This window comes from Xyrauchen texanus, chromosome 42 (assembly GCF_025860055.1).
Source record: "Xyrauchen texanus isolate HMW12.3.18 chromosome 42, RBS_HiC_50CHRs, whole genome shotgun sequence".
In the NCBI taxonomy this organism is placed as follows: domain Eukaryota; kingdom Metazoa; phylum Chordata; class Actinopteri; order Cypriniformes; family Catostomidae; genus Xyrauchen; species Xyrauchen texanus.
The window spans coordinates 20,403,033-20,420,874 of record NC_068317.1 but is presented as its reverse complement, the minus strand read 5'-3'; the positions used below and the strand labels follow the sequence as shown (position 1 = coordinate 20,420,874).

The 17,842-nt window shown below is 38.1% G+C and overlaps 1 protein-coding gene across 1 annotated transcript in view; it reads left to right on the top strand.

Moving 5' to 3' along the window:
- Nucleotides 1-326: 326 nt before the first annotated feature.
- Nucleotides 327-17,842, top strand: part of boc (BOC cell adhesion associated, oncogene regulated) — a 31,135-nt gene continuing 13,619 nt past the window's right edge. The window contains exons 1-3 of the mRNA XM_052114407.1: nt 327-727; nt 15,891-16,015; nt 16,686-16,967. Of these exons, the coding sequence (XP_051970367.1) occupies nt 15,907-16,015; nt 16,686-16,967 (391 nt within the window). The 5' untranslated portion in view covers nt 327-727; nt 15,891-15,906. The remainder of the gene's footprint in view (nt 728-15,890; nt 16,016-16,685; nt 16,968-17,842) is intronic.

Here is a 17,842-nt window from a genome sequence, read left to right as displayed (position 1 = left end):
TTTGTTAGTTCATCATACTTCAGGTGACAGGACAAATGTCCACGATTCCGAATGAAGTGTGTTACCAGCATACCTTAATAACGCACTTTATATACAACCAATAAGAACGTTATTAATCAAATGCAGTGGGCTACATTGAAAGTGCGCGAATTCGGACATGCGGTACCGTGAGCTTCAATAGACAGGGGTCAATTACAAACTCTTGAGGGGACGAACGCATACTAAATCAGGGAGAACAGAAAAAGCAGCAGGAGGTGGGAGGAGGCTTCTTATCCTTGCGCACATAACTTTTGGGAACATTTCGCTGACTAAAGAACCATAAGCACGCGAAGAGTACGCACGTTTTCCTCACGCGAGTCTGCAAACGTTTCACTCAGTCTTTAAATTGTATTTCTTGATGCGAGACGAGCGTGAACTGATCTGAAATTTGGGAAGGAATCTTTATTGTTCAGATCCCTCCTCCTTCTTGAGAAAGTGGGAGGGCCCGAAAAGTTCTTCGCAAAAGGGAGAATTGTTCCAGGGCTCAGTCATCCAAAAACGTCCTTTCAATGCGAGAAGTTGGGGAACCGAAGAAAATGTCGGTGCTGCTGCAGTAGTAAATTACTTAAGCAGTCAAATATACTGAAGAAATCAGTTTTATATTATTATTAAACGAGGGAAAAACTTGTTGGGAAAAGTCGAGCACGAAAGAGTAGTGGATTCAACTGCAATATACTGCACGTTTCTGGTAAGTCTCTCTCTCCTCCCCCCAAAACATCTCTTGTTTTGAGGAACCCCACCATGCTATTCCAATAGCTTACTCGTGTTTCATTCACTTTCGTGTGTTTTGCTGCACATATGTGTTCTTTTGCGATAATATATATATATATATATATTTGAATTGCATGTTATTCGTCTTTTATAGAGCCTAACTTATATAAAACAAAATGATGCGGGTGTTAGCTAATGGCTATTTTGTTTTCATCGTCCGCTTAACAGATACTTGTTGCTTTAGATAAGTGACAATCAGATGATGCATTTGTAGTTTTTTCTCCAGGGTAAACGATACAGTGATAAATCGGGCGTATTTATAGCCGTATTTCATTAAAAGTACGTTAAATGCTCTTTCACTAGTGAGAGTGATGCTCATCCATTGGTCCATACCTAATCCTAGTAAATGACGAGAATACAATTTTAATTATCATGTTGTATGCTCGCATTGATGTAGCATGACTGAAGTGTCAGTAAATATATTGTGAGTTGCGAGAGCATCTCTATGTAGGTGAAAGGTTTTGGGATAGTTTTACAGGCCTCATTCCGATGTGCTCGTTGTCATTACTGTGCTCAACACCAAATCAAAACACATATTTATACCATTCTGCATTTTCATTGTCATTCTAATTACATTTGTATTTGGTGATATATTATATTATGTGTTTTTCCACATTAAAAATGTTATGAAACATGTTTCAGCCTATAATAAAAATAGGGCATCAAGAAACCTGCCCCAAAATGTCCAAACCTGTTGGTTACTGAACAATTATTATATATTTTTTAAATATACCTTTCGTATTCTTTCAGTTTATTTTTTAAAGCTGTTAGAAGTAATAAATATGTCAGTTGAGTGTAATTTTAGGCTATTAACTTTAATGTGGGGACAAAAAATACATTATTGATAAAATCTGAAAATATTATTTGTTTTCTGTCAGATAATATCAGTACAGCTTTATCTATAGATCGGATGCAAGCAAATTGTACCTAGCCATGTGGACAACTTTCCTGGGTAAATGTTCATATAGCCCGTCAGTACCATTATTAAGTAACAACACAGCAACGTTACAAATTAGGCAATTAAATTATTCAGCTGCTCAAACCTCGATAGCCCAGGTGTTGTTTTTGTTCTAAGAATTAGTCTTGGGTTACACTATCTCCTATAATGAAAACAGGCCAACTGGGAATAAACTGAGGAATGCTGCCTGGACACGCAATTGTTTTAAACTAGCTGATAGCTACACTCGGATGCCAAGAATTCAATTTGAAGAAAAAATTGTGGTAGCTGGGTTTTTGCTAAAGATGATTGGCGGTCGGGTGGATCAAAGTTGTTTCATAATTGATTCCAGTCTGATTATCTTGTTGGCTTTCATAGAGCTCTGACCTTATTTGGGTATAATGTTTGGAAGGCCTATTAGCTGTGCACAGATGGATGCACAGAATTTAGATGACATGCCCTCACTGCACCACATTCTTTCAGTGTAACAGGTATCCCATAGCTGTGCCAAAGGGGCCTGCCTGGGGATTTGGAAAGGTTGATAACAGCATATTAGATGGGAGAGATGAGGGCATTGGGTTTCATTGTGGCAGAGAAGCTGGGGAGGTGACATATGTCTTTAAAGGCTCTTGTTTCCTTTGAAAAATACACAGGTCTATGGGCATCAGAAGATTGTACTAGATTTGTTGTCATTGTCTCAATATAAGGGCGTGCAATCGTTTGTCCTCGCATTCATATAGAAATGTGATTTTCATCTATGAACTTATTTCATATGGTTTTAGAGGATAGTTAAATCTAACTGGGTTCGGAGGTTTCCTGGTGCCGCAGAGGTTTTTGGAAAGACTTATTGTTTTCATAAAGGGTGTAACTTTTCTGTTAATTTGCAAAAGAAGACTGGGTAATAAAAAAAAACTCCTTGGTTGACTTTCATGTATAATATAGCGGGTATGTTCATGCAGTCATAATAGCCTGGAGGCAACAATCTGCAGGTTAGTGTGTAAGAGATGATCTCCAATCAGGATTATCTTCTCCTAGTGGAACGCACACCTTGTCAGTCTGCTATTTCCAAATGCATAAGCCCTGGTTACTCAGAATTATACAAAGCTCAAAAGTATGGCAGCTGTCAAGAGGCAATTTTAAGACTGCAGTGAGAAATAATTGCCTCTAAGTAGCTGTTGGGGCTGCACCTGGCTGAGATAATTTAGTTTTAGACCTTTCTCCATTTCATTAGACACATTATTACACCTGGACGTCCAGGTGGCTATTGTTTCCCTTTCACATTAGAAGTGGATTTACAGCTTGGGCTCTTGTGCTGCTCTTGTTGAAGAAACTAGAGCCTTTTTATGAAAAAAAAACCCAAAACAAAAAAAAAAACCTTAAAGGATTATTTCACCCAAAAATGAAAATTATCTCATTTACTTCTTCATGCCATCCCAGATGTGTATGACTTTCTTTCCTCTGCAAAATGAAGATTTTCAGAAGAATATCTCAGCTCTGTAGGTCAATGCAATGCAAGTGAATGTGGCCAAAATGCACATAAATGCAGCATATATGTAACCCATACGACCATTGGTTAAATCCATGTCTTCTGAAGGAATATGACAGGTGCAAAACAGATAAATATTTAAGTAATTATTTACTATCAATCTCCACATTTGATCAGCCCTGACCAATAGGTGGTGATATGCACAAAAAATGTGAATCATCATAAAGAAGAAAAATGTGAAAGTGGAGATTTAAATATGGGTCTGTTTCACACTCACACTTTTTAGATTTCTTCAGAAGACATGGATTAAACCACTTAAGTCTTATTGATTACTTATATGTTGTCTTTATTTGCTTTTTGGAGCTTCAAATTTCTGGCCACCATTCACTTGCATTGATTGGACCTACAGGGCTGAGATATTCACTTTAAAAAAAAATCCTTAAAATGGATAGTTCACCCAATAAAGAAAATGGTTTCTTCACGTTCTAAGCCCCGTGCTGTTCCAAAATCCATACTTGTATGACATCATTCTTCTGTGGAACATAAAAATAGGTGTTATGTGAAATGTTAGAGACTGACTTTCCCATTTATCATTGTCAAGTTTTAAACTTGTGAAAAACCTTGTGAAATATTTCTGAAAATTTGCTCCCACATATAGTCTGCCATAATTAAATGCTGCTAATGTGTTACCTTGTCATTTCACTTGAAGTTGTTTTACTAATTGTTAGTACAGTATTATTATGTCATATCTTATTACAGTTGTCTTTGACATCAATAGAAACACTCACATATAGCTGCACATTGTTTTTTGTGTACGTGTGTCTTTTGCAAGGGAATGAGATCATTGATAAACTCCAGACTTGGGTAAGTAAGCGGCGACTGTTTGCAGACAAACAGCTCAGTGTGGGTAAAGCAGATATTTGTACAAAGATTAAGGACCATTTGACAAGCCCAAAGTAATGGTGACACTCTGAGAGACCATTCACACTCGCTCGATAACTCCGTTTCAGAGAGCTGTAGATCATACTGTCACATTCACACTCATGCTCTGAATCATTCTCGCACACACTTCAAAAATCCTCTTCATTGTCTATGGAGTATAGATTATATGTCACTTTCTGTAATTGTTCGATAATTGATTTCAAGTTATTCGTGTAAATTTGAGACACAATCATATTATGGAAGATGCTTGAATATTTTTTTTTTTTCTGTTACACTTGTTTTATATGTTTAAAGGACCAGTGTATAATTTTTTTCCAGTGTTAAAATGCTTGATCCTATCCCAGCTTAATATGAAGAGTCAACTATTAGTACGCCATTTGCAGATTAATTCCCATAGGATAATTCCCCTATCAAAACATTGCTCTGTTTGTTTGAGTATCACCACCAGCTTGACATAGAAACATTGGCTCAAACAATGATCTCAGGTCGGACTTTCTGTTTTGCTGTCCAATGGGGAAATGTTTGAGGAAAACGCTTTGAAAACAGGTGGTGATGCTAGTGGTGCAGACATTAAACATCTCTTTTTTAGTTGCATTGTACTCAAAAGTAGAAAAATAACAATTATAATGTTATAATTTTGTTTAAACACGTTTGCTTCAGCATAGCAGTTTGTGTTGAAAAAGAAGCAGATTATGTTTTCCTCTTGGTATGACAATCTTTGTGCCTTTTGGACATCATGGCACATCCAGTGCCAAGGGCTACTGTATTGTTTTGCAGTTCTTAGGGTTTATTTATTATGTGGTTTGTGTTGCTTTTGATGTGTCTACAAACTGTGTGGTCATGGATGCTGCAGGTGTTTATAGTTGATGAGAACTTCCCTGCCTAAGCCAAACCTATGGCTATTAAAGACCCAATAATTAGACCTTAACCTTCACTAACCTGCTATTTTTAAAAGACATTTTAAATACGCATTTGCACTAAAAGTCCTGTTTTGTTTGCTTTCCGACCGTTTTGTTTGAGTTTGTTGTGTCAGTGTTGTTTACAGCCATTTTCTGTGGCAACAGAGCATTATTACACATGAGTGTTTTATAAATAGTTTATACACATTTTATTATTATTTCATTACATATTTGAATTTCCCTCCCTTTCTGGAGGTGTTTTTTCCTGATCATTTGAAACTTGCTGGTGAGCACGCAGGCAGTCTAAGCTCACTGAGTTCCTGTTGAATAATGTGGAGAAATTGCTTTAGATTTATAATTGGTTCCATTCAGGATGATGGAAAAGCTGCCAGAGCAGCAGGGGCCCCTCCACCCGCACTGTTCCCTCCCTTCTCTTCTCCATCCTACCGCTGCTCTGCACGGCTCATCGTACCGCTGCTCTGCAACTAACATGCATAAAGTGTCTGTTTTGTGTGGTTTTGCATAAAACATTATTCTGTATTAATGTCATTCTATATGTTCGAATGATCTTTACTGTTGTCAAATGACGTGTGTGTGTGTGTGTTTAGGCATACATTGAATGATTACATTTTGAGCATTTGGTTTCCAAAAGTTTTCATGATTTTAAAAGGTCATGGGTTTGAATCTTTGGGAACACACAAACTGTAAAAGTTTCACAAAGTTACCCTTACTGGATTGAGTTTTTACAAGTAATTTATTTATTAAGTCAGTTTCATTCATCCAGCTTAATTTTGTTGGATTAGGTCAAATCAGTGTTTGTTTATTTGTTTTAACTTAACTTCATCAGGTTCATCAAAATACATTTTGTAATGTTTAGTTTAAAAACTTAATTCTTATGTTAGTCCAACTTAATTTATTATATTAATCATTAGTATGTGCCAGATGAGCAAGTGTAAGCTCTGTCAATTTGACTGCAACTGCTTATAGAGATACGCAGTACTCAAATCAAAACACAATGGCAACCCTCAAAACTCCAGCATATCAGACACTATTTAAATACCAGTATGACAAAACATTAACCTTTAAAAAATCTCCCGTTCCCATCTTGGATAATGTATAAAATAACACTTAATTTCAACATTTGTTCTCTCCATCCAGTCCCATGCAGAGCATGCTGGGAAATGGAAATCCCCTGCCCAGTTTTATCAGTTCTACAAAAAGTATTCATGTAGTCCAAACATGTAGACCAAATGGATTAAGTTAACTTAAATGTTACAAATTTAATTGGATAGAACACAATGAAATCAAATGTTCTAGAAACAAATGTTCTAGAATTGTGTTGACTGAGTGAATGTCTGCCAGATGCATAAAAGAAAATATATAAATGTGAATCTGTTGGATAGCTTTTGATTCTGAAAGTGGATTTGATAAATTAGTGCAGCTGTTGAGTTCTTGTAAAAACATGAGGGTGTTAAAACATGATCACTTTGAGTGAAGAGAAACTGTCAACACACACCTCACATTTTTTGCAATTATTCCTGACCTGGTGATGTCTTTTAATTTTGTATGATACTTGTGCTGCCTGTATATTTTCCTTTTAGTCATTACAACTGACTACATGACTACAAATATTTTAATTTTAGCCATTTTCCTATTCAAAGTGCATATGCACAGACATCAAACATATCTTGGCTTCTGAAGTTAGCCTAAATGTTTTTCAGTGTTTGTAATAAGTGTATGTAGTGATCTAAGCTCACTGAGCCCATTCACAGATTGCATGACTTGACAATATTTTTCGTAATAAGCATTACCAAGGCAGTTTGTAATGGATTTTTGTTGAACTGGACCTCTCATAATACCTGGCTTGGTAGGAAGAAGCTTGAAAATAAAGTCAGTCTAATCCTAACTAACAGTTCCCATCATCTGTCGAAATGGAGGCATTCTGTCATGTGACCATCCTACTCGAACTCAATAATTAGCGTGCACTAGTTAATGCTGCCTTGTTATATGAATTATGCATATGTGCCTAATTGATTAGAGCCTCTGGACTTGGCTCAGTGTTTTGCTCGTTAATCCGCTGAGTGGTTCTCATTATTATATTTTTGGGCAGGGGTGGATGTTGCTCATTAATACACTGAAGGGTACTGTGATGACGGGTGTATTGGCCTTGTTAATGCTGCGTTTGATGTTTAATGATCCGGCATGGGAACAACTGATGTCTGTGCAATGAATTGTTGGGAGTCTATGCTGAACTGAAAGAGATTCCGCTTTGCCTACACCTGCTAATCTGTTTTGAGAGCCATGAGAAAGTTCCAGATGTTTAGTGACGGTGAGTAAAGTAATGGCTTGGGTTGCAGGTGGACTTAGCCCAGTGCTAAGTTATAATAGGTTAGTAAATTTTGATACACCGTACAAGTATATAGGGCTGAAACGATTAGTTGGTGTTATCGACAATGTCGTTTTCGTTGTCGAATAGCCGATTGATTTTATTTAACGTAGCATGAGATTACATAAAATTCTGATGATGTGCGAGAGCAGTGCTGCAGTTCATGCCTGACTGAGGAGAGGAAGAATTATACTGCTCACAGTCCAGATGCACTCTAAACCTTCCAAACAGCTTCAGGTGATGTATATCGTAAAGTATGAGGGAATAAGTTGTGGAAAATGGTGAGCTGGAGCTCTTTAAATTAAACACCCTGGAGTTATATCTTTATTGCAGTTATATTTGATGTGTAATAGCTTTATTAAAGTTCAAATAATATGGAAGCATATCATGTAAATAACTACAAACTCTGAAACTGGCATTTCTCTGTGTGGTCAGCGCCTCTTTTGTGAGTTGCGTGAAGTGTTCCGATCTAAGGGAGAGAGATTGAAACGTCATCTGGCTAAGGCACACTCTGTCGCGGGGACGCTCGTCCATCGAGCGCGCACGCTTAATGGAGCTAGAGTATAACGTGATGGCTCGCGACTTCGAATCATAATATATGAAGAATCGTGGAAGTGAATAAAATTGGCAATACACAGCTTTATTATTAAGAGCGTTTTTATTTTTGTGAGTTAAAGATGGATTGAAGTGAATAGAAAGGTGAGAGAGGGTAGCCTTCGCTCGCTCCATTATACACTGCAATAAATTTGTTTTATTTTTTTCTTGTTTTATAATATAAATATGGAAAACTCCTTTAAAACAGTGTACATTTTCTTTAGAAGCTATAATGCAGAAGACATTTTTTTTCTGAGAATGTTGAATATAATTTTAAAAATAGAAATATTTTAAAATATCTAAAAATCCTTCACAGAAAAAAGAAGCATTCACCTGAGAAGCAGCATATAAGATATTTAGACTTGCTTTTAGAGAATAGATCTTGAATAGAAGTATATTTTGTCTTTATTGCACTCATAGAAGTATAACCAAGTGAAAAAATACACTTATATATAAGATACATTCTCTTAAAGCAAGTCTAATGGGCCTTTTCCACTGCACGGTACAACTCGACACTTTTTTGGGGGTTTTCCACTGTGGATAGTACCTGGTACCTGATACTTCTTTTAGTACCACCTCGTTTCGAGGTTCCAAGCGAGCCAAGCCGATACTAAATGTGATGTCAGAATCCTGCAGATCACTGATTGGTCAGGGAGAATCGTCACTACCAGCATCACTGGATTTCCGACACGTGACATCAACCAGCTAGTTTTAAAGTTTGTAACAGCGATATTAGTATCATTTGTTCATGCAACATTCGAATTGTGAAAAAAGAAATGGCTGTGCGCAAAACCACGCCGTGGTCAATAAACGAGGTGCAGACGGTCCACTTGTTAGTGATGAGTGAAGCGAAAATATCTCTGAGCAAATGTCTCAGCTGTTGGCCGCACACGGCTACCACCGGACCAACCAACAGTATAGGGAAATGTAAAAATTTTTTTTTTTAAAGTGACTACAGAACCATTAAAAAGTGGAAAAGTGGAAGTGGTTCGACCAAATGGACGCTATCTAGACCGGCAAGCAATGGGAGGGAGAGTGCCATGGACTCAGCCATGATGTAGGATGGTATGTTTTGTTACGTTAACTCTATACTCTGCTTGAAAGCTTCACATTATTCAGTTGACCAGCTACTGGAAAGCTTGCTTCTAAAACAACCTGGCCAATTTAACTGTTACACTTGTGTAAAATCACCATGCAACAACTGCTTTATGCAGCACAATGAGCTAGTAGCTAACAGCTAGCAGTCGTGTTATTGTTTATCATCAGTAATGTTTGTGTCGCGTTTAAGATGATGTCACGGTAGTACAGGCGGCGCAACTATGATGATCATCCTATAATCCCACCCACGCTGAGGAGGCACTAAACTGCAGTGGAAATGCAAGCTCAGAAATGTAAAGCGAGTAGAATTGAGGCAAGTCAAACTGTAACGTGCAGTGGAAAATTGTATCTTGTTTTAAGGATTTTTAGACTATTTTAAATGGAAAACAAGACAAAAACACTTGATAACAATATGATTTTTTGCAGTGAATTTCTTTACTCAATTAAACTGACTAAAAAGTATTTTTTTCCCTTTCGTTCAGTGAATGTCATTTAGAGGTAATTTTAAAAGAAGATTTTGTCCTCTTTTTTTTTTAATCACGTTAAAAAAAGAGGACAAAATCTTTTTTTTGTCCTACAACCTTTTAAGTCGGGCCACAAGCTGAATAATCGGTTAAGAGCTAATGATTAATTGTTGCAAATAATCGCAGAATAGTCTAATAATCATTCTGATAATCTCTAGATTAATCAATTATCAAAATAATCGTTTGTTGCAGCCCTATAAGTATATTAGGAATTGAAATCCACAGTGATCTGGCAATATTTTATGCCAATATCTGGGATGGGATACAATATATATTTCAAATCAAAACTGATATTGTGACCTCACTAGGGTTGCACAATTTACCAGTACTAACAAAGTACCGCAATACCAAAAAATGGTATGATATTTTGTTGCTAATTTCGGTACCATATTACAGTATGCTGTCATTAGCAAAATGAAATGAGATTTGACTGTTTTGAGATGAAATCAAAGACAATTTTAAAATAAAATAAAAAGCCTCTGGATATGGCCAAGTGTGATCTTTAAACAGCAGAAGATGTAATTTAATTAAATAATATACAGTCAAATGCCCGCGACCCTGTACACAGGATAAGCGGTTGACGATGGATGGATGGATGGATGGACAGTCAAATGCACTGGACCCTACAGAATGAAAAAGAAGTGCCGCTCTGCTCTGTCACATGATTCTCAGCTCGACAGTAACGAAGGGAGTATCCCAGCATTATGGGAGTTTCACATAATTAAAGTGGAAAACACATAATTTGTATCTGTGAGACTTTATGCAGTTCTTTTAATCAAGTCATTTTCTGTGTAATTTCATAAAAAATTGCTTTTTATTTGTTGATTATAGTATCGATTTAGTATTGATACGGAAGTACTGGTAATTAATTAACAGTAAGTGTAATTGTATTTACAGAGCTGTTTCTGAGTCAAAGCCCAGCAGTATCAAATCTGTATTAATGTATCATATTTAACAATAATTCATTTAAGACTTGGAAGCAACTGAGAAATGTACTTTTTAGCTCTAATAATGATTTCCTTGTATCTGTATAAGGCAGGCATGGCTATGTAATAATTATACATATCTGTTCATTCAGAGAATGCAACATCCACAACAGGCAATTAGGCAAAGAAATGTGTGATGCAGCAGTTTCTTTCAGGATCAAAACATATGTTTAATTATTTTGGGGCAAGTGGTGTAATTCAAAACATTTGGCCTTTAGTTCCATGAAAAATTTATTTGAATAAAATGAACTGGTTATATAACCAGTTACCAGTAATTGAAAATAAAGTCTTCTCGCCAAAATAATTGAAAATCACTTTGTTTTGGTTTTCGGTTATGTTCTGCTAAAAATGGTGTTCATTTTTGGTTTTTCGTTCCTTGAACTGTTTTTTGAGTTTGAATTTTGTTTGAATAGAAATTAAGTTGAATAATTGAGTGCTTCATTTCTCACACACTTTGCTCTAAGAGGTGGTCATTCTTTTTCCCTCAAAAATATTCATGTGAAAAATTTAACTACAATAATTTATTCTTTGGTGTTATAATATAAATACAGGATCCTGAGATAAAATATCAAGATTTTTGTAAATATAAGTGTGAAATGAGTGAAACCTGTCCCTTAAACTGTACTTTCCCGAATTTGCTGCTTCTGCAAAATGGCCAACATACTTCAACATCCACCATTTCAATTCCCCCTCGTGCCTAGTCACTAACCAGTTGACATCTACACTCTAATTTGGACCCCAAAAGCTCAGATACCCTCTACCCACCCCCACATCTCTAACCAAAGCTCCAACCCTGACTAGGCCATTGAACCACCCCTATCAGCTCTTCCTCTGACCCTTCTGAGAAGCATCTCTCCTTTCACAGGGGGCCGTGGGGTTATTGTCCGTGCGCCGGCTCACTGCTTTACAAAGACTCTCCACTCTATTAAGGTGCGTTCTGCCTGTTACCATCTCCCAGAGCAACGGGCCTCCCGCATAGTAGATATGCGCTGCGGCATTGTGGGCCATGGGCCCACGCAGGCAGTTGAACCCGGTAGTCCTCACACTTGACACCGCATGTGTTTATCTAAAGGGGGGTATTGTGATGTTTGGAGAATCGAAGATGGGTTTGGGGGTGGGCTTAAGGACATAAATAGGGTTAAGGGAGAGGGGCGATAAATATTCAGCAACTCAAGTCGTCCGAAGGAGCTAAACCCCACCTCCCTTTACTCCTCGATCCTCTTCTCCTTCTGTGCGGAAAAGCAGATGGAATGTGAGCAGTACGAGGGAGGACCACGGGCGGTAGAGAGAAGTTTTATCCAATTAGTAGGGTTGTCAAAATGAATTTCACACAAGCTGGAGGACAATGGTGACCAGAGTGGCCTAGAAGAAAGGGGTCCATTTACTGACAAAGAGGCATTATGAAGTCACTTCAGTATTATACTTTTTGTCTCTCTCTCTCTCTCTCTCTCATTCTTTCTCCGTTTCTTTCTCCGAGTCTAAACGCACATGCCTTTGTACAGCCCTTATCCAGATGCTCAGATCAATGTGATTCCAGTTATCTGAAAGGGTCATATAATTGAACAGCAGCACATTTTTCATGTACAGTATTTTTTAACACTCCCTCTGACCCTACATTTTTACATACACATTTTGTGATGGTAAAACAAATTGTATTTCATTGCTATGAAGTATTTTCCATTACTGCTACCATTATCAAATATTCCTTCAGACATGGTTCCAAGTGTTTGTCTCAAAGGTGATGACATGAGTTGGATTACCCATGTGTGCTTGAATAAATGAGTGTGTGTGTTCAAGGGGATAACTTTTGATGCCTAAACAGGTGGCTTGCCAGCAAAGGAAAGACTATTGCCTCCTTTTCTAACCTATATGACAGTTGTAGTGTTCATGTGGATTGCACTCAACATTGTTTGGTGCAAAGTTCTAATATCACAAATCTTGAGACAGCAGTAGCAATTGATCGAGATATTAGTAGTAATGCCACCAGTTGGTGTAGCTCAGGGATTGTAACCACAAGGATGCTGCCTTTTAGGAAAATGCCATGAAGTATAAGCACTGTGCCCTTGAGTAAAACAGTAAACTCCTGGTTGCTTCAGTCAGGTTGTACTTGTATACAGTAAGGTTCTTTGGAAAACACTCTGTTAATGACTATTTACTAATAATATAATATTAATGTTTTCTGTAATTGTGGAAATAAACTTCATAGTACTAATAATACTAATATAAGTAATATTAACAGTAGCAGTGATATGAGCCAATCATTAATCTGATCAGTTTAATGTTGTCTGGTCAATTTGTCTATTAAAGTCAACATGAAATCAAAATGGACCCCATTTACTTTATTGGTGCACAGTTCTGGTCTTATTGTGACCGAATCTGAAGTGCACATTATTCCAAAGAAAGAAAAATGATTTCTTCATAATTTAATATCTTGCTCCATCTATGAATTTTCTTTACTTTTCAGCTGGCTTAGTTCATCAATTCCTGATGGATAAAAGTTCTGTTGTCTGGTTTTACTGTGAAATACATCACAATGCGGAGGTAAAAACTAGATGAACCCCGTTTACACCTTGTATTAAGATTAATTCGGCTGATGTGATCACAAGTGATCAGGTTTAAATATAGGAGTGATGGTGGCATAGTGGGCTAATGCACATAATTGTTAATCAGAAGGCTGCTGGTTTGATCCCCACTGCCACCACCATTGTGTCCTTGAGCAAGGCACTTAACTCCAGGTTGCTCCGGGGGGATTGTCCCTGTAATAAGTGCACTGTAAGTTGCTTTGGATAAAAGCGTCTGCCAAATGCATATATGTAAATATAAATGTAAATGTAAATACAAGTGTAAACAGGGTCTAAAACATTTTGTGATCAAAAAACAAAAACCACATAAGGAGGTAGTCAAAAACGCATGTGACCACATCTCATCTGAGATGTAAACGATAATCTGTCCTGAATGCATCCCTGACAGCCTTAAAGCCCCTCCCCTTATATTTCAATCAACCACTGAGCTAAAACAAGAGTTTAATCTTTGCCGATTGGAAAAATTGAAAAAGCGAATACATACACAAGCTCCAATAAAATAACGGACAATTCTGCTCTAAATGCTAATCTAATGTTTAGCTTAAACACAAACTGCATCTGGGAGAAACAGCACAACGATTTTATTTGTGCTTTTTTGTCTTTTATGACTTTATTTGCAGTTTGTTATCATGGATCATTAATATTATCAGATTTATGACATTGTGAAATCAGAGACCATCCGAAATCTGCATGGTCACAGGAGACACATTTGAGCGACCAGGTGTAAACAGCGATGATCACATGTGATCAGATCACCCGAGACGCATCTTAATACCAGGTGGAAATGGGGTCTAAGTCTGGTAGAAACTAGTTGATATTTTTTTTAGGTTGAGCGTTTGGTTGGGGCGATTTGCTTTTAGCTACACTGTGAGGTAGCCTGGTGTGCCTAGAATCAACGTCATGCCATTTCAAATTCGAAGAAGAGAAACAAACAGTCTTGGGTTGTAACAGACAGGGGAATTGATCATCATTTTAACACATGGTAATTAATAAAAAGACGAGTCCAACATTTTTGAACCACTCCAGACTAAATAATCTCTCTACAGCTCTATCCAGACAGCATGACTTGTTTATTTTTGTGTTGGAACAGAAAAACATTTATTTAAGGCCAACCGTAGTAAAAGTCTGTAAATGGAATACATTTTATTCCGACAGCAGAGTCTGGCTAATAGCTAATGGCTATGTACCTACTAACTCCAGAAAAACAACTCAGAATCCCAAGACGCAAACTTCATTGATTTTTGCAAACGATTTTTTCTGGAGTTCTGTCCAGTGGTTCCCGCCCATGTTTGAGCTCTGAATCTTTCTACGAGACTTCATTAATCATTACGTACAATCGATGAGAGTAGACTTGTGAGTGTGTGTGTGTGTGTGAGAGAGAGAGAGAGAGAGAGAGAGAGAGATTTGCAGTCTGGGAGCTGTGGACCACCCTCCTCCTGACGGGAAGTTGTTAGTTTAACCTGACAGGAAAGAATTTGGGAAACTTGGCAGTGAGTGCAGAGGGAAAGAGAATTGCTCCCTTTCCTGCATTAACTGTTAATACACTAACAATAACTCTTTTTCACTGGCTCTTTCCTCTGTTTGTGACTTTGTAATAATCACATTACCCTGCTTATTATTTCCAGAAAATACAAATTATATCACCCCCCCACCCCTACCCCATTGTTCTTTGTGTGCAGACCTTTTTCGTTTGAACCTGTGCCTGTATCAGTTAAACCTGACTGAGGGGACTCAGATTTCCCCTAGTTTATCCGGGCACCCGCCTCAACAGCACAAGCCCAGTAGATGTGGGTTCAAACGGATGTGTGTTTCAGCATGTTTTGGTGATGCCCTTAGTAGGGATTGTGAAGACAAATTGTTTTAGGAGTAACAGGACACATAACTTTACTGAAAGTCTGTTTTAGCGTTTTGTCTACCTTAGGATACAAGGTTGTGTTTGTGCTTGGGATGGGATATGATGGTTCAACATAGCTAATTTGATTTGATTCTTTTGTTTTCTACATATTTTATGTTAATTTTGAAATTTTTTGAAGTGGTGTCTCTCAGAAAAGTTTTTTGAAGCATTTTTTTAAGACTGTGTGCCAAGTTAAAAGTAGTTACACTTTTAAAAACATGTCTAAGGACCCTTGCATTATATTTCATTCATTTGCACTACATCTAGCTGTTTTTTTAATTGCAAGAACAAATATTCTGTAAAGGGCACCTAAAATACAAACCTGATCAGGGGAAGGTGAACCCCAAATCAACCAGAATGCTGCTGGGTGTTCTGTCCGCCAGGGACCAGAGGACTGCCTCTGATCCGCCCAGGGAGGCGCGGCTGTCATCCACTAGAGGGTGGAGGAGTGGCTGAGGACCAGGCTACGGCGTATCGGAGAACCTGCTCTAACCCTCTCTCTCTCTCTCTCTCTCTCTCTCTCCCGCTGTCGCTCCATGTTGGCCTTTCCCTCTTTTTTTGTTATTTTTCCCTCCCTTTGTTAGCCTCCCAGGTCCGAAGAGGTGGGGATTACCTGCCGGCAGGCTGGGCTGGAAAGGCATATCCCCAGTTTGTGTTGGTTCCTGAATATAGTCACCATACAAACAGTAAAATTTCATGTTGTTGTGAAAATTTTTTGGCTGATAACCTCTCTTTGTTTCTTGATCTGCCAGGGGTAGTGTATGGAAGATGTCTGGTATATTGGATTGGATACCCTGGGAAAGGAAACGGAAGGTTCGAGTTTTCTGTGCCCTGGGTGTGCTGCTGTGCTGCCTGCAGGGTAGTGCTGCTCTCAGTGGTGAGTCTCTGGTGTCCTACTAAGATGTCTTAGTTGACATCTACCAACCAAAAATTCATATAGTTTGTATATAATATAATTTTGTGTAGGTGGCATTAAATATATAGTGGCCCCAAAAAGTATTTGGACACTTCAAACAGAACAGATTTAAACAAATAATTTTTGAATGACATTACATTAGATAACAATGTAAAAAAAAAAAAGAAAGGGGGGGGGGGGTAACATTTATTATTAAGGAAGCACAAACAAAAGCAAAACATTTCACAGAAAGAAGTTTGTTAGGTTTTAAATTATAATATTATTGATACATTGTTCAAACTTGTATTTGTCAATGTAGTTGTACACTTTCTGGTTGTCAGATGTTAGTGGAACATAGTTAATGTGCTGAACTCCAACTGTGGTTGCTCTGCTAGGACACCTGTGTGAACTTAAGGGGAACTGACTTCATACATACATACTGTAAACTAAAACACACCTTAAGACCAGTTGGTTAAATATAACTGAAAAATGACAATGGTGAAGCTAGTTCTGAGAAAAGGTCTAGCATCATTTGTTTGCAGATGTCACTGCATGGCTTAAGTGTACAAAGTGGCCTCTGTAATAGTTTGTTTTGGAAAAATTATGTATTTATTCACCATTCTTGTGTCTTTCCCACTTTCTCTGTTTCTAGATGACATCCCTGTCTTCACAGAGGAGCCTCTCTCTGTGGTACAGAAACTGGGGGGCAGCGTGACCCTGCGCTGCAGTGCCCTGCCCAACCATGTCAACATCAGTTGGCGTCTAAACGGGCGAGAGCTGGCAGCTGGGGGCAATGAGGAGCTGGGAGTTCTGGTGCAGCCTGACTCTCTCTACATCCCCTCCCTTACTAACCTCACTGTGGGCAGATACCAGTGTGTGGCCACCACCAGCGTTGGGTCCTGCGCTAGCGTGCCAGCCAGTGTTACTGCAGCGAGTGAGTACCCACGCACACCTAAATATGTGTTCTTCTAACTAGATCTGTTCTACAGGGGTTTGAACCTTGATGATATTGTGTTGTGTTGAGTTCACATGGCTCTAAAGTGTGTGTGTTATGTATTGTGGTTGTATTCCAGGCTGGGAAATACTGGTGATGTTTTGCCACTAAGTTAGTCAGTGTTGGAGCGCGGGAAGGGGTGTGTAATGTGAGCCACCACGATGTATGTGTGTATGTGTTCGGGTGAACCACTGGCCCCATTAGTAAAGGGCCTCCTCCCTGTTCTCCACTGCTTTCTTCTTGATACATTGAGAAGGGGAAAAGAGAGAGAGAAAGGAAGAAATTAAAGAAAAGAAGAAATAGTGTGCCAATTTTGCGAGAGTATATTTGTATAATGAGGTGCAGTTTGAGTCTGGAAACCAGAATGTGAGTTTGTGTGTGTGTGTGTATATACAGTACAGTACTAGGGACTAGAAGTCTGTGACCAGTTGTGAAAATGATTCTATTTAGATCATTTTCTTTATTTATTAAAAATACAAATTAACGACATAACAGTTTAAGTGAAGAAAATCAATGAATTTTAGATTTCTTGTAGAAATCAGAGGTCTGAGAATTTTGGACCCCATTGTATACCTATGGATGCCACATATGATGTTCTGAGGAACTATGTATGCATGTTTGTGTGATAGTGTGAGGAGCTTTGGTTTGGTGGGGCTAGTCGAGGCAGGATCCTCTCTCAAGATGATATTTCACATTAGATTCTTGACACCATCTTCACCTCCGCAAAGCAAAAATGCTTTACATCATCTACCCCAAATCTCTCTAGCTTACTTTTTCTTAAAGGGATAGTACACCCAAAAGGAAAGTTCTGTCAT